Genomic DNA, 25,765 nt, shown 5'->3' with positions numbered 1-25,765 from the left:
TCGAAAAAAATGATATTTCTTGATTAAGAAAAATTGACTTGGAGTCGCCACTTATTTTTGTTTTATTTTTAAAGGGTAAACAAAATAAGAAAGAAAAACCCTAAGTGTGACTCCTTGTTTTGGAAAAGGTGATCTATGAAAACCGGATCGGGTTCGGGGGTCGGGTTACTTATCGGGAAGGTACGGTAGAGACCGTAGCACCCCTCTAAGTCCCTAAAGTCGGGTCTCTACTAATAAAGTGAAACTGACGTGGCAATCGAATAAGAAAGTCAATGGATACTCACATCAATCATGCATATATGAGAATCAGAATATGTACTGTGTATGATCAGAATGGGTGAATGCGTACCTGGGCAGCAAACAGCAACGCGCTATCAAGAAACGGGATTAGTGCACAATTAATGAATACAAAATATAGCCTATGCATATCGGAGTGTGAAACGAAGCTCAAGCGAGATACATTAAGCACGACAATTGACAGTCAAAAAGGGATCAAACATGGGGTCCCCAACAAAGCCCGATTTATTGTTCATGAGCTAATCCCACAAATCACGTGTTTTGGAATTATGAAGGAATCATTATTTGCTTATGTAAAGTCAAGAAGATCAGAAGATTATTTAGGAACTGAAATGTGATTAAAGATTATTCGAGTGAAAACTGGATTATTGGAGCTTATTTGAAAATTGGAGTATTTTGAATTAAATTTTAAAGATTAGAGCTCCGGTGATTAAAGTGGAATTTGTTAAAGAAAATGAGAAACGGACTTTAGGAAATTGAACTGCTAGAATATAGATTTTTGATAATAATAATAATAAGATTTTTGAATAATAGTAATAAGAAATGAACTTCAGGAAATTGAACGGCTAGAGTATAGATTTTTAATAATGATAATAATAATAAGAAACGAACTTTAGGAAATTAAATTGCAAGGATATAGATTTTTAATAATAATAATAATAATAATGAAAATAATAACAAGGAGGTTTTGAAATAATAATAATAACAATAATGATAACAAGATTTTGAAAGTTGAATTAATAATAATAATAATAATAATAATAATAATAATAATAATAATAATAATAATAAGATTTTTGAATAATAATAATAATAATAATAAGGTTTTGAAAGTTGAATTAATAATAATAATAATAATGAGATTTTTTGAAAAGTTTGGATTGATGATGATAAGAATAATAGTAAATAGGTGATGAAAGTGTGAATTAATAACAATGATAATAATAAGGTTTTTGAAAGTTTGGATTAATGATAAATGGGTGATGAAAGTTGAGTTAATAATAATAATAATAAGATTATGGAAGTTTGGATTAATGATAATAATAAATGGATTTTGGAAGTTGAGTTAGTAATAATAATAATAATGAGATTTTTGAAAAGTTGGGTTAGTAATAATAATAATAGGACTTTGAAAGTTTGGATTAATGATAATAATAATAATAATAAATAGATTTTGAAAGTTGAATTAATGGTGATAATAATGATGAGATTTTTGAAAGTTTGGATTAATGGTGATAATAATAATAATAAATAGACTTTGAAAGTTGAGTTAATAATAATAATAGTAATGAGATTTATGAAAGTTGAGTTAGTAATAATAATAGTAGGATTTTGAAATTTGGATTCATGATAATAAGAATAAATAGATTTTGAAAGTTGAAGTAATAATAATAGTAATTAGATTTTGAGAGTTGAATTAATAATAATCATAGTGATAGTAATAATAATAATGACAAGAATAATGATAATAACAATAATAATAATAGTAACAATGATAACAATGATAATAAACAATAATAACAATAATAATAATAACAATGATGATAACAATTAATAATAATGATAATGATAATAATAATAATAATAATAATAATAATAACAATGATAATAATGATAATAAACAATAATAACAATAATAATAATAACAATAATGATGACAATAATTAATAATATTAATAATAAATGATAACATGCATCCATCAAGCCCAAAGCCCATAAGCCCGGATCCACTAGCAAGCCCCATCTTCATCAAGCCCAAACCCATAATAATAATAAAATCACCCTAGCAACCCTGGTCTAGTCCAAGTCCATCAGCAAAGCCCAAGCCCAAATCCAAACCTCCAAGTCCAGCAGCAAGCTTTCAAGCCCAAATCCAAACCTCCAAGTCCACCAGCAAGCTTTCAAGTCATCTTCTTCCTCACCTCCGGAGACGGCGACGGAGGAAATGAAGGTGAGAGAGGCAACGCCGGAGAGCCTCGAAATCTGTCCAAGATGCCCGGTTTCCGCGCCGCCACCTCGATTATCGCCACCCGTGCCGCATCCGCCGTCGCGTTCCAGCGTCGACGTTCATGAGAGGAGCCCGCAGCTGCAGCCTGGTGTCTGCGCACGAGGATGGAGCCAGCAGCCGCGGCCTTTGCAGGCGTGTGAGGGGCTTCTTCGGTCGAATTTGGCCGTCTGGGGGGGGGGGGGGGGGAAGCTCGCCACGTACGTCGTCGACGATGCTGCTGCCACCGAGTTCCTGCAGCGGGCGGGCTGGGTAAAGCGCCTTCAAGGGGCGGCGACGACGAGGGGAGAGTCGGTGGCGACACCCTCACGTGGAACGTGAGGTGCATGGGACTCGCCGGAACACCGTAGGAGAGCCTCATGCTCCCAAAACTGCATCCGGGGCTCTCCATTTGCTAGGATGAATGGAGCTGGAGTGAGCATCTCCAGCTGCCGTCCCGGTTGACGCCTTCTTCAAGCTCAAGGTATGAGGAAACGGGAGGAAAATGATGAGGAAAAAAATAGAGGATAGGAGTGGATGCAGATAGATATGGGTGTGCTGTTAAGGTGGAATGAGAATGTGAACGGTGAGCTTAATGGGTATTTGAATGAGCAAGGCTGGCATGTGCGCATGGGGCTTCATGTGCATGGGAAAGTTAGCAATAAGCGGGTAGGAAATGCATGGAAGGGGTAGTGGCCGGAATGAGAGATGTGAGACGTGAGTGGTGTTGGACATAATGGGTATGTGCGGCCATAAGATAAAAAACAGAGTATCAATAGCAAAGAGCCAACACAAAAAAAAAAAAAACAGAGTATCCAAACACATGAGCCTCATCTTATCTTGAAGTCAGAAGGTTCTCGTACAGGTGGGAAAACCGGGTTGAAACAAGACCCAAAGATATGGCTCAGGCATCCAAGGGAGAGGTAAAAAGGAATCGGATCACTCTTAAATGAATTTCATAGGAAGAACAAGGCACATATTATTGATAACACAGTCACAACAATAACAAGGAAAACAGCTGCAATAGGTATGTGGTCCAGAAAACGCACCTGATAAGCTTCCCTTCAACTGCCAATCAGCAAGAAGACCCCTGCGTTCCTTCCTTTTCTTTCCCTTTTTCCTTTCGCCTTCCTTTCTCTTTTTCTTTCGCTTTCTTTTCTAGCTTCCTCTGTTTTTCTTCTCTTCTTGTCTTCCTCCGCAAGCCAGCCGTATCCCGTCCCATCTGCAGCCCCCAAAAGCTCTGCCTTCTCCCCTGCAGCTTCAGAGCCCCCAAACACAGCTCTCCCATCATGTCGAGCCCCGGGAAATAAAAATTAAAATTAAAAAAAGGTCCCTGCTTCCGGGGGTCTACAATATTATTTTTTGACACAACCTATGTAATTTATTCCCTATTAAATTATGATACAAAAAAAAGAGTAGCAAAGTGGAGCAATAATCCTATTGTGAACCTGTCGGTTCAAGCTCCCCTGCTTTTATAATTCCTTCCCATTCACTGTGACATGAGTGGCTATTGGGCCATGAAGCTCAGTGCAGCGCTAGTGGCCTTTTTGCAAAATAAAAAAGCGGGCATTGAATGTTGGGCTGTGAAGGGAGGCTTAGCCCATTTTGCTAAAAAAAATTAAAAATGGAGGTGTTGTTGAACTGTTCGGTTCTCGAAGAACCATTCAGCTCACCCAGTTCAACTGCTAGTTTAAGCAGTTCGAGATCGGTTCATTAGATGAATGGTTCAAAACGGGCAACCGGACCGGAAAGGCCACCGGTTGGCTGTCGGACCGGCCATTGTCCGGTTTTCAAAACACTGGAATAACTTAACATCCGACATAAACCTACGAGCTTATAAACCATCTTAGTGTACAAAACCTTTAATATAAACCCACATGTATGCCATAAGAGCACTCTAAAATTCAAGTACAAAATCTGCCATCCGCAGCACGCTGAATCTTTTCGCATCTCCATCATGAAAGCTTCCAAGGTAGAGTCTATGAAGAGAATTTTCTAAGCAATGCTTACCAGGCAACAAAATTTGCCACCCTTTCTATGCTTTGACTCCATTGCATCTTGACCATGTCTTTTTGTTCCAAGCTGGATTTCATCAGTAAACGCCAATAAAGATCTCCATCCTCTGGTTCATCTAATAAACCCAACCTACACACAAGTTTAGTAATTGAACAAAGAGAAACACTGATCATTCATGAAAGGTATATTGTTTTGAGCACCCACGATTCATGCATAAGATATCCACTACATTTAGTGTTGTTTGGTGATTTCTAGCTACAAGATTTAATTTCTAAGAAATGAGAAAGCCATACAGACAAGATCAAGCAAATGCATACCATGATAAGTGACTGTAAATTCTTCAAACCATCTATTGAAACGTGACTGTAAATTAGCATACTCAAACAATTAGAACAACAGAAATCATGTTCAAAAGACACTTCATCCATTTATGCATACTATCGGTCTATTTGTGAACACAGACATAGTGCAAGGCAAGAACTCAAAGCTGTTCACAAAGGGACACAAGTCCACTAGTGCAAAATTCTAGGTGATGTGAGGCAATGCACACAAATTGCTATTGGTCCATTTGTGTGGACTCTACATCACATCATGCACATGTACATGGTTAATTTGCTACCAACCGGATTAGGTTGTCTTTTCAATTAGAAGTCGTTATCATTAGTTATTGACTTGTAACAAACTTATGTTTAAGAATATCTTAGGTATAAATGAGTAGAAATGTGTTTTCTTTTATCCATCCTAAAGAGAATATACATGGTCTTGGTAGATAGATCATTGTAAGAAATAATCTAAAAAAGAAAAGAAATTCTTGAGTGAATCTAACTGAATAAGTACCCTTTTTTTTGGCCATGAGGGAAAGGGTGAGAGAGAGCCTTCTATTTTGTGCAAAAGAGAGAAACAAAGGTTCAATATCATTGACTAGTAAAGCATTTGTGGATTCTTTTCTTGTGGATATAAGTGATCTTCATCAAACCACGAAGCATCTTGGTGTTGTGATTGTACTTTATTTTTTGTTGTATTTAAGTTATTGGGCTTATTTAATTGATCTTGTTGATGTAAAATCCCCTTAACAAACTGTTATGAGAGCCTGTAGATGGATTTAACAAAGGTTGATATTCAATCAGAAGAATGATTTGGCACTATGGAGAATGGAGATGATAGCATCACTAGTTAAGAGGCCTTCAAGAAGTTCCTAGGAGTAAACTTACCAAGTTCTTTATCCTTTGAGGACAAGACCAAGATCCCTGATAAAGCATACAATGTTGTCTTTTCGAGTCTTAGTGATAAGATGTTATGTGAAGTCTTAAAGGAGTCAACTATAGCTTTGATATGGTTGAAATTGAAGCATCTGCTCGTGGCAAAATCTTTGACAAATAGACTATACTAAAAGTAGAAAATGGCATAACAGGTTGAAGACTGTATTGACAACCTCAATAATATCAAATTAGATCTTGAAAATAGTAAAGTGAAGATTGAAGATAAAGACCAAGCAATAATCCTCTCAAATTCATTGTCTGAGTTAAATAAGCACTTTGTAGACACCATGATCTATGGTAGAGGGTATTTATTTATGCAAGAAGTATAGGATGCCCTAAATTCTAAGGAGTTGAAGAAGAAATGTTATAAGAATAAAGAAGATGACTCAGGGGTGAGGGGCACACACTGAGATGGTGATCTTGTAAGAAACTTTTTTAGGATATATATAGACCAAGGTCAAGGTTGAAATATAAGTACATAATGTTTTCTCTATCATAAAGAATGCCATGTAAAGAAAGATTATCCAAAAAGATAACTTCAAGGACCCTGAAGATATTGGCACTACATCAAAGGGGTATGAAAGCACTAAGGTATTATCCATTTCAAAATCTATTGAAAATAATTAAATGAATTATTGATTTTGGTCACACTTCTCACATGTTTCCAAATCAATCTTGATTTTCTTCTATTAAATGATTGATGGGGACTAAGTGTTGCTGGGAAACAATAAGGCATGTCACGTGATTGGAGTAGGAGTTACAAAAATCAAGATAGCAGATTGGGTTGAAAGCATATTGTAGGTGAGAGGCATATGCTTGAATTGAAGAGTAATCTAATTTCACTGAGAATGTTGGACAAAAGTGTAAAGGAGAAGATGGAGACTTGAAGGTAATTAAAGGATCACTACAACTTCAAGGAATATATATTCTAGACAAAGTAAAGTTTTTGACACATAGACTTATATATCAGTGAAAAGAGTGGTCTAAATAAAGTAAACAAAATCTTCTTTGGGGAGATAATATGAGTAAGTTGGAATTTTCGGAAGATTGCATTTATGGTGAGATTTATAGAATTAAATTCAATATAGAAAATCAAAGGACAAAGGAAACTCTCGATTATGTTCAATTAAATATTTTGGGCCAACAAGGATTGATTCTTTGAGTGATTAGATATACCTTACATTGATTGATGATTATCAAAGAAGAGTATGGGTGTATATAAAATCTAAATGCAACAACTGTATAGAGGGCTCTATAGAAAAGGGAAGGAGAACCATGTATGCATGCTTATCATAGTATGGCTTAAAGCAGTTTCCAAGGCATTGGTACAACAGGTTTGATATATTCCAATTGAAATATAGTTTTAAAAAAATGTGGATGTGATAGTTTTTTTGTACTATAAGAACCTCCTATCTAATACTGCCACTTATTTTCCACTGTTTTTGTGTGCTATAAGAATGCCTTATAATGCCACTTATTTGCTAATCTATGATGACATGTTCATAGCATCTAATAGACTAATTAAAGTCATTTTTTTCAAAGTGAGTTAAAGACGAAGGATCTTGGACTAGCCAAGAGGATTCTAGGGATTGAAATCATAAAGGTTCTTGATAGGTTTGTGATGTCAAGGGCAAAATGGGAACAACAATTATGTTGTATTTTAAGTTATCCCAAGCTTAGTCACCTTGACTTGAAATTGGGGATAAGGATTATATGGTAAAGGTACCCTATGCTCGTGTAGTTGGAAGTATCATGTACGCCTTGATGTGATAAACCTAATTTATGTAATGCTATGAGTGTGATCAGTAGGTATGAAAAATCTAGAAAATGGATTGCAATGTTGTGAAATAGCAACTAGGGCATCTTCAATATATTAAGGATGTTGGATTGATGTATTAGGGAGGGTAGAATACAAGTCAATAGGTTAATAGCTATGTGGATTCTAATTATGCAAGAGACTTGGATGGTAAGAGATTATTGACGTACAAGTTATATTTTTTATTTAGGGAGATTCATAGTTTGCTAGACAGCCTCATTATAGTGCATAGGTTCTCTTTCAATCATAGAGGTGGAATATATGGCAATAGCTAAATCTATCAAGGAAGCAATTATGCAGACATATACAAAGGTTGGTTAGTAACCTAAGCATGAAGCAAGGGTCTGTAACAGTGTTTTATGATAGTCAAAGTGTAATTTATTAGTCCAAAAATTAAATATAACATGAGAGGATAAATCACATTAAGGTAAGACTTCATTTTATCTTAGACATAAACATTGGGGGAGTATTACACATAAAGAAAATCTTAACTCTTGGGAATCCAATAGATATAATCGCAAAGGCCACAATGTTTAATTAGTTCAAGTATTGCTTGGACTTAGTTTATGTAAAAGGTTGCTAACTTAGGAAATAGGAAAAGGCTAGTGTTGCAAGTGATTTGAATTCTACAACCAATGTGGAGGATTGTTGAGCAGTGAGTTTGAAATAGCTTACTTAAACAATATGAACGAGTGAAATCACATTCAAAAGACGCTTTGTTCATTTGTGTACATTAGCATAAAGTAAGGTAAGAGCTCAAAGGTGTGTACAAAGCGACATGTTCCATTTTGAAAACTTCAAGTGACGTAAGGTAATGCACACTAAGTGGACAAGTCTCTTTGTGTGGTCTCTTCAGTACTTTGGGCACATGCACTGGTTTTGCTACCAATAAAGATCAGGTTGTTTATTCAATTAATGTTTATTATGATTAGTTGTTCACTTCTAACAACTTTTATTCAAGACAAATGAGTACTATTTTACTTATTTTAAAGGGAATCTAGATCGCCTTGATAGATAGATCATTATGAGAAAGATTCTAAACACAAGAGAAATGTTTGTGTAAATATAACTGGGAAGTGCTTCTATGCTTTTCTAATAGGAAAGTATGAGAGAGAGTCCTGAAAGAAAAAATGAAGGTCGTATCTCAATGATCAATTATCAAACCTTTGTAGATTCATTTCATATGGATATAGGTGGTTTTCACTGAACCAGGTAATATCTGTGTTTTAAGTGTGCTGTATTTTTTGTTGTGTTTTTGTGATTCTTAGGTTTGTTTAATTAACCTTGTTTGAGCAAAATCTCCTCAACACCATCCAATATATCAAAGGATTTCTTGACTAAATTATGATTCCAATTTGAAGTGCCTCATAACATGTAATGAAATAATTGAAAATCATCTAAAAATCTGAAAACGAGGTTTCAGAAATCACAAACATGAATCATTCTCTAAAGATATAGCTTAGAGAAGTTGTTTTATAATGGAGAAAGTAACAAACAAAAAATGTATTAATACCATGTATAAGAAAGTAACAAAAAAACATTTACGTATTAGTACTATGTATCATAGCTAGTCATGTGTTTACTTTTAGCTAATCTTATGCTTCAATCAGTACACATGAGTTTGGACCCAAAATTTAGTTGCCTAGAGTATTGGCTAAAGGGGGAAAGATGACATATTTTCATGAATAACCTTCCTGGTGAAGGTCATAAATCTAATCATATCCCAGATGGATAATTCGAAAATTTTCTATTAGAGTTGTTTTAACATTTGAAATTGCATAAAGTAGTCAGCGAAAAGCTAATAGGAACTACTGTAAAACGATTTATGCTATAATTCATTCTCATCTTCTAGAGTTTGTGTGCACTTTCAAAGTGCCAAAATACCGATATCAAATTAATGAAGGCATGTATAAGAAAACAATGGTTGTGAACTTGGCAACGTCAGGAAGATGGTAAAAGAGTTAAATAATTATAAAGGTAAAGTTGTGGCTTCATGATAAATATTTTATAGTTTGGAGGATACTTGGGAAATCTTCTGTAAATTGCAAGGAATATACAAGAAGTCTTCAATTGATTAAGCAAGAAGAACATGTGGAAAGCACAACCAATCCATCTGCCTTAATATGTCTTCAAGTTGGTAATTGATGGTGGGGACTTTAGACAAATGCAGAATGACTAAAAAAGAAATTGCTACCATTGATTCAAATTCTAATAATAACTCAAAAAGAACTACCACTAAAGGTCAAATGAAAATCGCATTAACAGGCACGAAATACTAAATCAGAGCATGTTGGGAACTGATTCATTCATTTTGCCTTTTACTATAGGCACAAACTAAAGTACTAAATGATCATAATCTATGGATGGCCTTAAATTGTATCAAAGGTTTCCTGAATAAAAACCATGCTGAGACTACCTAGCACAGCCATGGTTTGAAATGGTATAAGCTATAGCCATCAAGATCATAGAGTCTTGAAAATTAACTTTTGTGGTCATCTGCTTGGGTAACAAAAATAGGGGTTTGAGGTATGAGAATAGGCCTTCATGCTAATTCTATCTATGGCATTGGCATCAGTTTTTGAGGTTTGTCCACATTCAATTGCATGTTCTGCAAATAAACAAGTGAAAAGTACTTTTGTATTTCACTCTCAAAGCCTCCTTATAAAGTACTTTTGTCCTACCAAGGTTGTTAGTGGGATCAAAATAATCCTTTTTCTGTGATTTTTGAGTAACACAAAATCCCAAGCCAACAACATTGGACAAACTCCCTAGGCTAACACCAAATCCCAAGAACACACAATCTCAAGCTTACTCCTTGAGCCAATACCAAATCCCGAGCCAACTCGATCTTGGATATATTTCTCGGGCTGACACCAAATCCCAGCCACATACAATTTGAAGCCCTACTTCTTAAGGCATCATTTTCCTGGGAGAGGCATTGTGGCCAACCTTTGGCTGGTGGTTGACCAAATTAGAGAGGCCTTGAAAGAACCTTCATTTTGATGTCTGGGTGGAAGGAATGAGGAAAATCCATGTACCATATGCCTTTCATGCATTTTGAACTTGTTCTAGAGGTTTCCGACCCAAAACCATAAAAAAGACCAACAAAATTAAGATGGCCACCTCTAGTATAACATAATGAAAACAGGGGATGGCTGTGGTATCCTAACAAATCACTCGATCAAAACGGTTTTCCTCTCCACTGCAGGGAACTCCTCCACTGCAGGAAAGAAGAAGATTACATTGCATACGTTTCCAACAGAATTGGCTATTCCACTAAAATTTAATTTCTCAGTATCTACGTATCAAAACAGAGTGATTTTTCATTGAGAAAAGACGTACTTGGTTGTAGATTTTGGTGATTTGATAATCATTTTTTTTTCATACAAAACATTTGATTTTCAGTGCAGTCCAGATCAAAGCCCTAAAAATGCAAAGATAAAACAGAAAGGTTGTTTAAAATTATCTCAGATCAATGACATAAGAACATAATTCACTGTCAAAACTCCAAGAAAAAACCCAAGAAACTAATATTACCTGTCTCAAACCTCAAGAATAGAAAGAAAGATATGACAAGAATTGATGTATAAGAGCAGCAATGCGATCAGTTGATAAGCCTTACTACCAACTGTCATATAATGAAAAGGCAAACCTCCATTATCTCAGTTCTGAAACTTTCAAATGCGAATCAAAATCTGAATGGGTCATGGTTAGAATCAAAATGGCCTGTGATTGAGAAGGTGTAAAGTACCGTAACTTATTAACCCAACAATGACTCTAAATTAGAGATTGAGAAGGTGTTGTGCAGCTTAATATAATTTAATGACTTAAGTTATTAAGTAGTTAAGCATGTTTGGTAAAAATAATTTAATATCACAACTTTAAATAAAAATTAATTTTAAATATTAAGTTAAAATTGTTAACTTATTCTTAATTCAAAACCTTTTTGTCTCATTTATTCATTTTTAGTGAAGGTATATTTTATGACTATGATCCTGCATTTACAACTCATCTTTTATAGTAAATATTTTTGTAGTTAACTTATGCATCTACAATACTTTAAAAAATATTAATGTTTAACAAATAAATTTATTATTTAGAATTAGTGAATACATAAATTTTTTTTTTTTTGATAAGTAAAATATATTCATTCAAAAGGCAAGACGCCACAAAGTATACAGGGGGTATACAAGGCAACTAAGCCTCAAAAACAACAAAAACAGAGACACCCCCCTTTAAGGGGAAGCCAACCACTCAAGGAATCCTATAAGGGAGAACGCCTCCTCACCTACATACAGTTTGGCCCAACTCCACAAGTTACAAACAAAAAAATTCTTTAACTTCTGGACATTCAACACCCCCCCCCCCCCCCCCCTAAAGGCTAATCTATTCCTTTTCTTCCACACCGTCCAAAAAATAGACAACGGAATGGCATCCCAAATCTTTTTCCTTTCCTTTCCCACAAACGAACCCCTCCAACTAACTAAGACTTCCTTTACAGTTTCTGGGAAAACCCATTTCACGTCAACTAAACCAAACACTATATCCCATAGAACTCTAACCACTGTACAGTGTATGAGTATATGATTTACACTTTCTTCCTCACAACCACACAGAAAGCAGCGATTTGGAAGTTGTAATCCTCTTCTTTGAAGTCTATCCAAAGTCAGCACCCTCCCCCACGTCGCCTCCCATGCAAAAAAACAAACTTTAGTTGGCACCCTTGTCACCCAAATGCTTCTTGAAGGAAAGCCTATATCATCAGATCTCACCAGCAAGTTATACGCTTCCTTTACCCTGAATTGCCCCCTTCTTCCTTTTTTCCAGAGGATTGAGTCTTCTTCTCCAGAGGGTTTGTGACTCCTCAAAATCTGAAGAAAATCCCCAACCAACCCCAATTCCCAATCATTGAAATCCCTCAAAAAATTTAGATTCCAATTTCCGTGACCCGAATTTTGATCCCACATTTCCTCAACCATTCAGTTCCTTTGAACCGCCATAGCAAAGAGATGAGGAAAACAATGTGACAACGCTGTCTCTGAACACCACACATCTGTCCAAAATCTGATTGTGTTTCCCTTCCCTACTTTGAAAATCATGTTATTCCAGCACCATTTTGATTCTTTCCAAATCTCCTTCCAAACCCCTACTCCCACCGCCCCCATAGCCTTCTTTGGCCTCCACCCAAAATCCTCCTGCCCATACTTCACCTTGATCACTTGTTTCCAAATATTATCTTTGTCACAAGCATACCTCCATATCCATTTGTCAAGTAATGCTTTGTTCAACAAGGTTAGCTTTCTAATGCCTAGCCCACCTTTAGCCTTATCTGTACATACCACCTCCCAATTAACCAAGTGAGTTTTCCCCTCCATATTTCCTCCTCCCCACAAAAAGTCCCTTTGCACTTTCTCAAGTCTTCTAGCCACCATCTTGGGCATCCTGAAGATAGACATTTGGTAGATTGGCATGCTAGCCAAAGTGCTTTTTATTAAAGTGACTCTTCCCCCTTTAGATATATATTGCCTTTTCCAAAGAGCTAGTCTCCTCCTGACTCTCTCTTCCACCCCATCCCACATATAAGGCGCTCTATTGAGAACCCCTAAGGGTAGACCCAAGTACTGAGAAGGTAAAGACCCCACCCTGCACCCTAGCTCAACAGCCAACTCCTCCATCCCCACCACCTCTCCCACTGGAATGATTTCACTCTTTGCTAGGTTAATCTTTAACCCTAATGCCGCTTCAAACCAAAATAAAATCCAACTTAAATGAGTTAAATGGTCCTTTCTGGCCTCACAGAATATGATGGTATCGTCAGCAAAGAACAAATGAGAGATATGCAATGGAGGTTCACTACCGCCCCTTATGTTGCACCCTGATAAGAAGCCCCCCTCCACAGCTCTCCTAATAAGAACATCCAACACTTCCATTCCCATAACAAAGAGATAAAGAGACAAGGGATCTCCTTGTCTAAGACCTTTGGGGCTAGGAAAGAAACCTGCAGGCACTCCATTAACCATCACTGAGAATTTAGCTGAAGATAGGCAACTCCGCATCCACCCCACCCACTTAGACCCAAAGCCCATTTTCTGCAACACCTTCAATAGAAACTTCCAATTGATGTTGTCATAAGCTTTTTCTATATCCAGTTTGCATATAAGACCCTTTTCTTTTCGTTTTTGCCATGAGTCTATCACTTCATTTGCAATTAGAGAAGCGTCAAGAATTTGTCTTCCCCTCACAAAGGCATTCTGAGAATTAGAGACCACCTTACCAACCACTCTCTTCAATCTGTTAGCCAGCACTTTAGCCAATAACTTGTAAAGACCCCCTAAGAGACTAATAGGTCTAAAGTCTCCAAGGTCCTCAGCACCACATTTCTTGGGGATCAAAACCAAAAAAGTATTGTTAAGGCTTTTGAGGAAAGAGCTATGATCATAGAATTCCTTGAACATTTCTATAATCTTCTCTTTAATAAACTCCCAACAGCTTTGCCAAAAAGCCAGAGTAAAACCATCCGGACCAGGGGCTTTATCCCCATTCATCTCCATCAGAGCCCCATGAATTTCCTCCTCTGTAAAGGGCCTCTCCAATATCTCAGCCTCTTCTTGACTGATCTGATCTAGCCGAAGACTCCCAATATCCGCCTTCCACCCCGTATCTTCTGAAAGTAGCTCTTTAAACGCATTAGCAATTCCTTCTCTAATTTCCTGCTCCTCTAGGAACCACTCTCCATTAATCTTAATTCTCTCCATACAATTATTTCTACGATGAGCACTTGCCATACGATGAAAGAAACCCGTGTTTCTATCCCCCTCTTTCAACCATATCTCCCTAGAAAGTTGTCTCCAGTGAGTTTCCTCCGTAATCACCCATTTTTTGTAATTTTCTTTTGCCTCTTTCTTAAGTTCTGATTCCTCCATAGTCAGAATTCTTTCATTTTCCTCCCTATCCCAGAATTCCACTTGTTGCAAAGCTGCGGATTTGTTGCTCTCCAGCTTACCAAATACTTCTCTATTCCACACTTTCAGCTTCTGTTTGATTTCCTTCATCTTAGTAGCCAACTTGTAGCTAGCACTACCCCTAACATCAATTCCTTGCCACCAATTGCGTACAAGCTCTTTAAAGCCCTCAGCCTTAAGCCACATATTTTCAAATCTGAATGGGGTCGGGCCTCGTCTTATCCCACCCCCCACTAGCATAATTGGGAAATGATCGGACACCGGACGGGGCAGCCTACACTGGTTAATCCCACTGAACTGATCTCTCCAACTAGGAGACACAAGAAACCTGTCCAAACGAGCCCAAGTCTGATTATTTAGACCCCCATTCCAAGTAAAATCTCCCCCCTGAAGAGGAAGATCCACCAGCCCAAGATCATCCACAATTTCAGCAAAATTTCTCATTGCTGAGCTAATCCTCCTCTGCCCACTCCTTTCCCTTGAGAACAAAGTAATGTTAAAATCCCCCCCTATGCACCAAGGATCCTCCCACAGCCCTCTAATCGCCCCAAACTCTTCCCATAAAGCATCCATCTCTACCTTAGAAAAAGGGTCATACACTCCCGTAAAAACCCATACATTCCCATCTTCTACATTGCGAAATCTGCAGGACAAGGTAAACGCCCCTCCTCCCAATCTAGCATGTCCAGAGTCCTTCTATCCCAGCATATAAAAATACCTCCCGAAGCTCCCTCCGCATTCATTGCTTTCCAGCCTAGGAATCTCCCGGAGCCCATACTTCTCGCAATGCTATCCGTCATACACTGCACTTTTGTCTCCTGAATGCACATTAAGTCCACCCTCTGATTTCTTATAAACGTCTTAATTATTTTTCTTTTGGAGCTATCATTTGCTCCCCTCACATTCCAGCTCAGAATTTTCACCTTCATTGGACAATTACAATTTGGCGCCCTTTGCCCTGTACCAAGCCTTTCTGTTTCAACCCTCCCTCATAGTTTATGGAACATTCTAAACGTTTTAACTCCCTTTCAAACTTAGACTTTTCCAGTAACTCTTTGCTATGTATTTTCTCCCTTCTTTTCCTGATCTTCGTCAAAAAATTTAGGATTTCCTTCTCTAATCCCTCCGTAGGGAAGCCCAGAAACTTGCTGAATCTTGCCAAACCACTCTCTTCCCAGTTACCCTCCAGCTCACTTCTCACAACTTGAGCATCATCTATATCGCCTACCCCTTCCATCTCCCTACCTTTGTCACTATTGCAGTGGATGTCTCCCAGTTCCTTACATTCCTTAATCCTTTCATTGCAAGCCTTATACACTGTTAACCACATTGAATTATCGGCCCGACCCTCCTCATCCAAATCCCCAGAATGATTGAAAAACTCCCCCCCCCCCCCCCCCCCCCCCCCCAGAGTTCAATCAAAAAGAAAAGAATTAAGATGAGAGTTCCCCATTTCCCTTTTCCCCCAGGAACCAACCCCCTTTCCATACCTCATTGATTCCTCTTCAAGCGCCCTATCCGTCTCTGTCAACCTCACCCCTCCTTGTAGCTTCCTTGTATCCTCATTCTCCCTCGCAACAAAGAGCTCTGCTTCTGGAGGATGGCTGGGCGCAGAACCCTTCAAAATAAGGCCCATCACCTCTTGGCCTGCTAATAAATTAGGGCCCTCCCTTATTGTCCACCTTGACCGAGCTGCTGGGTGCAGGCCTTTGAACAAAACCGGCCTTTATTTGTCAACTGGGCTAGAGACGAAGCTGGACCTTTAGAATAGCAGCCCACAACTTCCGATGGGCCTGCGTCTGGGCCAACATCGCTTACAGCCACCCCTTTATTCTTCAAGTCCATGGGCCCAAACATTAGGCTAAGCCCGCCCTCCCTCCTTGTTTCCTTTAGGCCCGCGATTGGGCTTAAAGACTTCATTTCACCAGATGAGACCCAATTACGGGTTGTCGGGCTTAAATCTGGACTGGTCTCGACCCGACCCGACCCGCCCCCCTGCAGCACCGTCCCATCGTCTGACGGGTGCAGCATCTCGAACCTCTCGCTCCCCCAACCCTTCATCACTCGCTGCCCCGCGTGTGAATCCTCCTCACCCCTAACCTCCCTGCTATGACGATCAACTTTGTCCCTACACTTCCTCCTCAACACCGGCCAACATTCCCACCAAAGGGACACAACATAGCTTTCTTCCTCCCCTTCGATTTCCAATACGTTCGGTCTAGCTTCCCCTCCCCATTTCACTAGGATTCTGGCCCATTGGAGATCTCTTATCGATCTCGTATTTTCATCGGCGGTGATAAAACCACCGCATGCATCCCCCACTCTCCTCAAAATTTCTGGGCTCCATAACGAAATTGGGAGCCCAACAATCCTTACCCAGACGTCCCTTCTCTCTTCCCCCTCTGCCCAACATCCGCTCCTAGGGCTCCAATGTTCCAACCTTACCTGGGTTCCTTCCCACGCGCAGCTCCCAGAGGAAACGACTCGTCTGGCCTCTTCCAAATCCTCAAATTCCAACAGCGCTTTCCTCTTGTTCAACTTAGCCAGCCCTAGGTTACCTTTGAGGTCCCAAGACTTTGCCCAGAATTTCCCCCACTTCTCAATATCATCTTCCCCCCCCTGGTCCATCTCTCCAGCTCGCCACAACACAATGTTTCAATTTCTTTTTTAAAGGTTCTGACTCCTCTTTTTTCACCTTTACTGCAACAGCATTTAAATTACCCGTCGGCGACTTTCTCACCATTGTTGCATACGATCGTCCCATAGCAACTTTCTCCACAACCTTTCCCTTGTATTTTTCAGGATTTTTACCAAAAAACCCTAACACCTGTTTGAGCTTCTCCTCCATGATCGTCCACCCCCTCTTATCCCTACGGCCTCTTGGGACGAAGATGTAGAACCTCTTCCCCTCTACATCAGAGACCCCTAACCGTATAAACCCCCCCGCTCTGTTTGTCCCTCGAATCATGGAGTACACTCGCCCCTGCTCCTTTCATTCCCTTCCCCATCTGGTTTCTTTCTCACCCTTGATACAGAGATTCAACCCTTCCAAGAAGAACGTTAAACTCTCCGCTCCCAGTCGGACCCATGACGAGGCCCCTCCCTTCTTCTCCACAATGCATCCTTGGATCTTTCCTCTTCTATCTTCCACTGCAATCTCAAACTCCTTGGACTCCACTGTAAACCTACTCTCCTTCCTTCTGATTTGCGACGCCGATCTTAGTTAGAGTTAATGAAAATAAATATATCAATTTGATAATTTTGAATAAATTTTAAGTTAATTTTACCAACAAAAAAATAAAACTTTAATAGTTAAAGTAAAAAATAAATAATAAATTTTAAGTCAACAATTTAAGAATAATTTAACTTAAAGTTAACTTAAATCATTAATTAATAAGTAGAAAGTTTTACGAAACACCCATTTAATTTGTGTATTGAGGTTTAACGATATTATCAAACGAAGTTTACAGCATATAATAAATTTAAAATTTAAAATTTAAATTTAATATGCAACAAGAAACTAAAAGCAACTTTAAAATTTAAATTTTTAAAATTAGAATAACTTTCAAGCACTTCAAATGTGCAAGATAATAAATTTTGTAAGGAATAATAATAAAACATAACAAGTGAAAATGTAAATTGCATATAAACTAGACATGTACATTCAGAGAATGAAATGACTTTGCCATATAGAAATGAGAAGAAAGAGAGAGGTGACTCACCAATAAGCTGACATAAGCCACTCTTGGAGTTTAAGCATTCTTGGATGAGTTTAAGCATGGGATCCTTCCTCACAGTTCTCTCCTCCTCTTGGCCTCTTAGGTTGTGATTCCTCAAGACAGTTATAACGACTTCCATCACTGCTTCTCTTGGCACTAGTATACCTTGTTTGATGGTTCACTTTCTTATCTCGAGCGTATATAAGATGGATTCCACAGTTTTTCACCACATGGGATGCCCCAGAGAGACTAAAATAAGCTGTAATCTTCCTGGATTTATTGGGGCTACTGGACTTGGGTATCATAAGTTTAGCACCAGGTTGATACACCAGCCATATGTGATCGATCAGTCTCAACCACTCTGTCTCCGCTGTGCGTCCAAGAGATGGAACTAGTCAAATAAGGCCCCTCTCTAAATTCAAAATTACAACAAATCAGACCAGGGCCTTGAATTATTTCATCCTCCTCAAGTGAGAACACAGAGCATAGAGCAAAACCCAAGAAGTCCTTGTTATGCCAATTTGGAGGCAGCTCTATTGTTACCGAGGATCCGATACTTGGATGCTGGAACCACTCTGGAATTGTACTTCCAGGAAGAACAATACTGTATTCAATTTCTGGAAGAAAGTTCTGCATCAAAAGATAAATAGATAAATAAATAATTATAATGTTTTAAGATATAAGACCAAATTCAAACATGAGAGAGTTAAACCTGATGAAGTTTCTCCAGTATAGTTGCCACATTATCCTGAGCTAGTGCGAAGCAATTCGGCAGTTTGAAAGTTACAAGACGAAGGCAAGAGGAAGACGATAGGAACTGTGGCGACTGTGGAGATAGAACTGATAAAGACTCAAGGGATATGCAATCCCCAGCATCTAATAATTTTATACTTGGTGGGAGCTTGGAAATTTCTTGAAGGCTTTTGCACTGATTCACAGAAATGACCCTTAGATGAGAAAGTCTATTCACCTCCTCAGGTACGGTAACCAAATTGTTTCTGCTAAGGTTTAATTCTTCCAAGAAGCGTAAGTGGCCAAGATTGTCATTGATCGATCTATCGGTTAGATTGCAGCCACTAAGATCTAAATATTTTAAGGAGTATAAACCTGACAAATAAGGCAACTGCAAACCAGTCCCATCTGAATTTTCTCTATGTAGTAACCTGAATAGAAGGGATGAAATCCAGGAGTTAGATGTTGATCCTTTACATCGCCTAAAGGATAACTCTTTAAGGTTTCTCAAATGAAAAAGTGAGAGAGGTGGTTGAGTTATAGCAGTTCCATCAGCTTGAAGTTTCATCAAGAATTGCAACCTCCCCAGGTCCTCTGGCAATTTGCTGAGTTTTGAACAGCCAGAGACAATGAGGGTTTCAAGGGATCTCAAACTGCAAATGCTATTTGGAAGACTCCTGAGGTTTTTGCATTTTCTCATATTTAATAACTGAAGGCCTTTTAGATGAACAATTGAGGGGGACAGCTCTTTTATAGATGTTCCATCTAAAAGAAGCTCTTGTAAACATTCCATATCCTCCATGATTTCCGGAAAAATCTCTAGACCTGAACAGCCAGAGAGCACCAGAGTTCCCAGGGATTTCAAAGAATAAATGTTGCTTGGAAGAATCATAAGGTTTTTGCAGTTTTTCATATCCAATAAAACAAGTCTTGGGAGAAACACCACTGAAGGGGGAAGTTCTACAATAGCAGTCCCTTCCAAATTAAGCTCCAACAAATTTTCCATACACCCTTGGATCTCTGGAAACTTGTCAATTTTAGAGCAGCCGGAGAGGTTAAGAACTTCAAGTGATTCCAATCCAGTGATGCTTGGAAAATAGTGAAGCATCTTGCAGTTTTTCACATTCAAGATCGTAAGTCTCTTCAGCTTTGTAACTGATGGGTGCACCTCAGGCAAACTCGTACAACCGTCAAGAATTAGCCGCTCCACACGTGGTGCAAAAGACAAGTTTGGACATTCCAGAAGGTGTTGAGAGTTACCGAGATCGATGACTACTAACTTTGGAAGACGCTGAAACATAAAGTAAATCAAAATTAAAATTCCCACTCATTTGCTTCGATGAACTTTAAACTTCGTTGATAAAGAAGCAGCAATCATACCTTACGCCTTTTCCAGAGGTATTTTAAGCTGCTATGCCTCAAACTGAGTTCACCCAATTTCTCACCATCAAAATTTGATGGCAATGACTCCAAAGTCCATCCATCCCAATGGAGATATCTCAACTCATGAGAAGGAAATTTAAAATCTCGAGGAAGATGGACGGTGTTAGAAACTATAGAATTATTTTCTGCATTTTGATAGACTCGGAGCAATCTAAGTCTTGTCATTTTTTTGAAAGCATCAGAGGTAAGATGCATTTCATTTGATAGAGACATGTTTAGGAATATGCCTTCAATTCTCTCTGTCCCCTAAAAACCATGAAGAAGGGATTAGTAAAGAACAAAACCCATAAAATCTAACTAAAAACATATAGGTAAACAACTTTTTAACTGAAAATCAATGCCTTAAAATCTAAATAAGGTCAGGTACTTAAGCTCTTACCGTATTTTTTGTCAATACATGATGAACATCTTCAGGATCCCACAATCTGCTCCATTTTCCAGGTTCATTATGATCTTGCTGCCGAACAATTTCCCAACAAGCTTTTTGCATCAAATCATGCATCAATAACTTCTTGTCAAAAATACTAATGAGAGATCTGTCATTAAGCACTCGCGTTCCGAGGCGACCATACTCAAGTATTCGTTCAACAAAATCCAAGTCCTCTCCTTTGAAGAAGCATGCAACATCGAGGAATACATCTTTCATAGAATCATCCAGTGTTTGAAAACATCTCATAAGCACATTTTGGATTTGCATGTTAGGTCGTTTCTCCAGCCTTTGTAGTACACTTTTCCATTCAAATTTTTTCTTACCAAACAAGAGAGAACCTAGAACTTCAAGAGCTATTGGAAGTCCCTTACAATAATCTACTATGCATCTCGATAGGCCTATAAAACCTTTTTGAGGACTGTTCATGTGAAACGCATGCAAAGAAAAGAGTTGTGTAGCTTCCTTACAATTTAATTCCTTAGCCTCATAGAATGCATCCCCTCCCAACCCAGCAAGCAAATTTTTGTTTCCAGATGTTACAATAATTCTACTACCTGGACCAAATGTACTGCGATTTTGAATTAAGGATTCCAATTGAAAATAAGTATTAACATCATCAAAAACAACAAGAACCTTTTTAGACATAAACATACGCCTTATTTCATAACTCCCTTCAGAATTGTCGCTTATGGTCGGAATATCTTCCCCTAGAATATCTCTAAGAAGTTGCTTTTGTAACTGAAGCAAACTCAATTGTTGACTACTAATATTCAAAAGAAAGCTAGCACCATCGAATTGATGAACAATTGTGTTATACACAACTTTGGCTAGAGTTGTCTTGCCTATTCCATCAATTCCACTTATCCCAATCATGCGGACATCATTTGAGTCAATATGTATTAGCGAGGCCATTTCCTTCAAACGACGTTCCATTCCAATCAGCTTATCACCAACATGTAAGAGTTTAAGATTCCTACTTAAAATGTCTTGAACAATTCTCTGAATAGCCTGTGATTCATACCTGCCAATCATAAACCAATATAACAACCTATAATGAGTTAGAAACTGTAATAAACAAAGCATGGAACTGATGATGATGTTTAGTTTTCTTCACAACCGAACTATAGCAAGCATAAATATATATAGGATTCCTTGAAGTGCATGACAAATCTAAATTAATTAACTTATACCTTCACATATATTTTCATTATGTTGTGCACCCATTATTAAATGTAAAAGACCGGATGAGTTTGTCTGTGCTCCTGTTTAGTGACTCCAAATCATTGAAGTTGATTACTAGTAGCAAATATCAGTTTTGTTTCAACACACACATGTATCCATGCGCCAAATCCCAATGACTATTACTATCATGGAAAAAACTCATGAATAACTAGAATGCTTAGAAAAAATTTATATCCAACAAAATTTCCTTGATCATATGTTTGATTTTGCCAACTTTTTTTCGATCAATGATGAGGAGCTTGAAAGTAGTTAAATTTTAAAAATTAATAATTTCTACTATATTAATTATTTTCCATTTTAGGTGTTCATTTTTCTTGAAAGTTTCCATTTGAATATCGCATTGTTTCCTTGAAGAAAGGATTATTCCAGTGCATGAATACTAAATGAAATTCTAATATATAGACGAGCATGGAGAATTCAATTCATATAGTTGTAAATGAATGAAAGCAGCTGAAAGCAAAGATTCATACATACCCATCCTGCACATGGTATCCAGACAAATTGGCTGCTTCCGTTAACGCCGCCTTCCATCTCATCACCTTATCTTCCGGGACCTTCTGGTATTTATCAAATGCTTCTCCAAAACTCCGCGTCTGATTTCGCACATCACATGGATCCACATGGTAGAAAACTGGCACAACTATCTGTCCCTTTTGTGTCTTGCACTCCATGATCTTGGCCAGCTCATCCAAGCACCATTTTGAGTGAGCATAGGTTTTCGAAAAAACCACAATACACATCCTCGATTCTTCAATAGCCTTCAAGAGTGATGACCCGATCTCTTCTCCTCTATGAAGTCCTTCATTGTCTCTGAAGGTGCGGATGCCCTTCTGTTGACACAAAGCGGAATAAAGATGATCAGTAAAAGTGAAGCGAGTGTCTTCACCTCTAAAGCTCAAAAAGACGTCCCAACTCCATCCAAGAGAAAAGTCACTTGATCTTGTCGTTGGAGCCATAGTCGGGGACGTTGTTCGTCCAAAATTGCAAGACACTAAGAAATTTTTGGGTTGTTAGTGTCAAAATTACAAGAGAGTCTGAAGATTTATTTCTCTCTACCTTTTAACATTGGAGATTCCTCTAATCTTCTTCTTTCTTTCTTTTTTCTTTTTTTTATTTTATTTTATTTTTATTCAATGCACAGTATTAGAAACAGAGGGCGAGACTTCCTGGAATTGCTACTTCGGTTTCCTCACCTCTTTTTCCTCTTGGACAGTCAACTTTGGGCTGCTGCTTTTCCTTTTCTCACCTTTTTTGGCCCTTTTCTTTCCTGACTCTGGTACGTTTTTTCATTTGGCACGATGACGTCGGAGCTTTCATCCCACGCTTTCTAATTTTTTATTTTTTTAAAAATTCTAAAAACAGTTTTTAATTTTGAAAATAAAAACCCAGTTTTAAAATTTTAGGGCACCATTTAGTTATTGTTTTCTGAAAATAATTTTTAAAAACAAAATAAAATTGAGATGAATGCCTTCTTTACAACTCTATATTGAAAATTTTCAAAAATATGATATTTTCTATCAATTACAAGTGCTGTTCTAAATTTCCTTTTAATTTTTCTAAATTTTTTCATTAGCCAAATAGGTTTAAATCAAACCACACCTAATACATAAAAATTAACATTACAAAATCAAAAAGGTCCAAATTGATCCGATTAACATTATAAAGTTATAAACTAAAATACATTTTAAATGAATTTACTGTTTGTCTCTTCATATATAATCATATTTTTTCAGATTTTTTTATTGTAAATAGTGAACGAAACTGATTACAACTAGAAACTCATGGATTTAAATAGGTATAAAATGATTTTATTATATCTTTTTTACATATAATTATATTTTTATAAATTTTCTCATTAAATAAACTTCAAATCAAGAGAGGTTTTATGTGTTATATTCATTAATAAGTCTAATAATTTTTAAAAATAAATCTAATTATCAATAAAAATAATAGACCAAAAGTGGTATAATATCATGAATTTATTGTTTTTTTTATACATACAATTGTATTTTCTAAATTTTTTAGTTAAATAAATAAATTATAAATTAAGTAAGATATAATTAATATTTAAATTCTTTAATCTTTAAATTTTTAAGAATAAATTGGAATTCAAAAAACTAACCTAATTTATTGTAAACCAAATCAAAACCAATGCAAAATAAATAAGAATTAAATATATAAGTGTAATGACAAACTTGACACATATACATTTTAGAAAATAAATTCATTTTAAATAAAATATTATTTTATATTTTTAAGAAAAAAAATTAATTATATTTTATGAAGGAAAAACTATTTATTTGTAATTATAAAATTATTTTTATTTTTAATAGGACCAATTTAATAGATATTATATAATTAAATTTAAGCAGGTACCTGGATGCCACGCTGCTTAAAAGTATACCAGTAAGTTGAAAAACAAAGTCTTGGTCAAAAAGAAAAAGCTTGTAGGGACGTTGAACGGGGAAAATTCCTCTCCCATTAGACAACTTATTATTCTTTCCCTTCCACCTATAACTATATTTTGTAAACTAAATAAAAAATAATCAAGAATACTTTGTCCATAACTTAATACTAAATATGTGTATGTAATGAAAAATATAGTTGATTTACATGTTGATAAATACAATTATTATTATTTATTTTTAACCAAAAAAAAAATCAATTGTGCTTTTATGAAAATATTAATAATCATAGTTTATGGAACAAATTAAAATAGTATTTTTTTTATAAAAAAAATATAATTTATGATTTTATTATAATATTACTATTCATATTTTTTAATTTATTTATAATTATAAAAGTATTTTTATTTTTTATAAGATTTGAATTAAATTTAATTAATATAAATATAACTTGAATTTATAATTTTTTTTTTGCAAAATCAAAATAGAAACATTATCTTTTAAAACAACTCACCCAAACAAATTTTTTGCATTTTATTTTTTAATATTATTTTTAAAAACAACTTCCAAACACTCTTCTTTTTATAAAATGAGTTTATTATTTCTCCTTTACACATAATTATATTTTTATGAATTTTCCCACTAAAATAAACTTCAAATCAAGAGAGGCCTTATGTGTTATATTTATCAATAAATCTAATAATTTTTTAAAAATAATTTAAAACTTAAAAATAAATCGAATTACTCGTAGTAATAATCGACCAAAAGTGGTATAATATCGTGAAAATTATTTTTGAAAATTCATAACGAAATTTGACCAATGTTTTTTTATTTTTTAAACAAACTAAAATCAAAAACAGTTTTTAGATGATTAGTACAAATTGTTTTCATAAATTTTAAAAACAAAAGGAAAATATCAAGAAATAAAAAAAAATAGAAAGTAAATAAAAAAGAACAACCCAGTATAATATTAGTTTATAACATCTTCAAATACATGTTTTTTCTGATTTTTCTTAATTTCTCTAAAAAAAATTTATTAGGCAAATAGATTTGACATCAAACCACGCCCAATATCTAAATGTTATTAAACTTAAAAATAAATTAAAACTCAAAAACAAATTCAATTAGTGCTAGAAAGTCATCCTTTCCCCCTTTTTTTTTTTTTGATAAATTTTTAACTAACTCAAATCATTAAAAAAAGAAATCCTTAGTAGATAAATTTACAACATTTCATATAGTTTATTACAAAAAATTATGTTCAAAACCTTATTTAAAGAAAGAAAAAAGAATATTAAAAGAAAATTTAAACTTTTTATATTAGAATAATAAAAAAAAATTAAGCTTTAAAATGCTTTTTTTAGTATAAAAGAAAAAAAATAGTGAATATATTTATTTTAAATAGTATTTTAATTATTAAATTATTTATTTTCAAAATACAAAATATCGTTTTTATTAATTTA

At 36.2% G+C, this 25,765-nt stretch overlaps 1 protein-coding gene across 3 annotated transcripts; it reads right to left on the bottom strand.

Annotated features, from left to right (window-relative positions):
• Positions 1 to 3,857: 3,857 nt before the first annotated feature.
• On the bottom strand, positions 3,858 to 23,014 carry LOC100251142 (disease resistance protein RPV1-like). 3 transcript variants are annotated; one of them, XM_059734918.1, is made up of 7 exons: positions 22,375 to 23,014; positions 20,608 to 21,679; positions 20,166 to 20,474; positions 18,766 to 20,076; positions 18,057 to 18,683; positions 10,910 to 11,000; positions 3,858 to 4,426 (listed from the first exon to the last, which is right to left on the bottom strand). In XM_059734918.1, exons 1-5 carry the CDS (start codon positions 22,854 to 22,856, stop codon positions 18,363 to 18,365), a joined length of 3,495 nt encoding a protein of 1,164 aa, XP_059590901.1. In that variant the 5' UTR covers positions 22,857 to 23,014; the 3' UTR covers positions 3,858 to 4,426; positions 10,910 to 11,000; positions 18,057 to 18,362. The 3 variants fall into 3 exon arrangements, with proteins under 3 accessions (XP_059590901.1, XP_019071994.2, XP_059590902.1); XM_019216449.2 differs by lacking the exon at positions 10,910 to 11,000; XM_059734919.1 differs by lacking the exon at positions 10,910 to 11,000 and having other exon boundaries at positions 3,858 to 4,412.
• Positions 23,015 to 25,765: the final 2,751 nt, after the last annotated feature.

Source organism: Vitis vinifera, chromosome 18, assembly GCF_030704535.1.
Source record: "Vitis vinifera cultivar Pinot Noir 40024 chromosome 18, ASM3070453v1".
NCBI classification, from domain to species: domain Eukaryota; kingdom Viridiplantae; phylum Streptophyta; class Magnoliopsida; order Vitales; family Vitaceae; genus Vitis; species Vitis vinifera.
This window is presented reverse-complemented; position numbering and strand designations above follow the sequence as displayed.

What these genes read in the sequence shown, in the direction of transcription:
- LOC100251142 (XM_059734918.1), bottom strand. Translation starts at nt 22,856, where the DNA reads ATGGCTCCAACGACAAGATCAAGTGACTTTTCTCTTGGATGGAGTTGG. An exon ending in GGATACCATGTGCAGGATGG is followed by an intron (nt 21,680 to 22,374) that starts GTATGTATGAAT and finishes TATGATTGGCAG; the next exon opens with GTATGAATCACAGGCTATTC. An exon ending in ATGTATTGACAAAAAATACG is followed by an intron (nt 20,475 to 20,607) that starts GTAAGAGCTTAA and finishes CATGGTTTTTAG; the next exon opens with GGGACAGAGAGAATTGAAGG.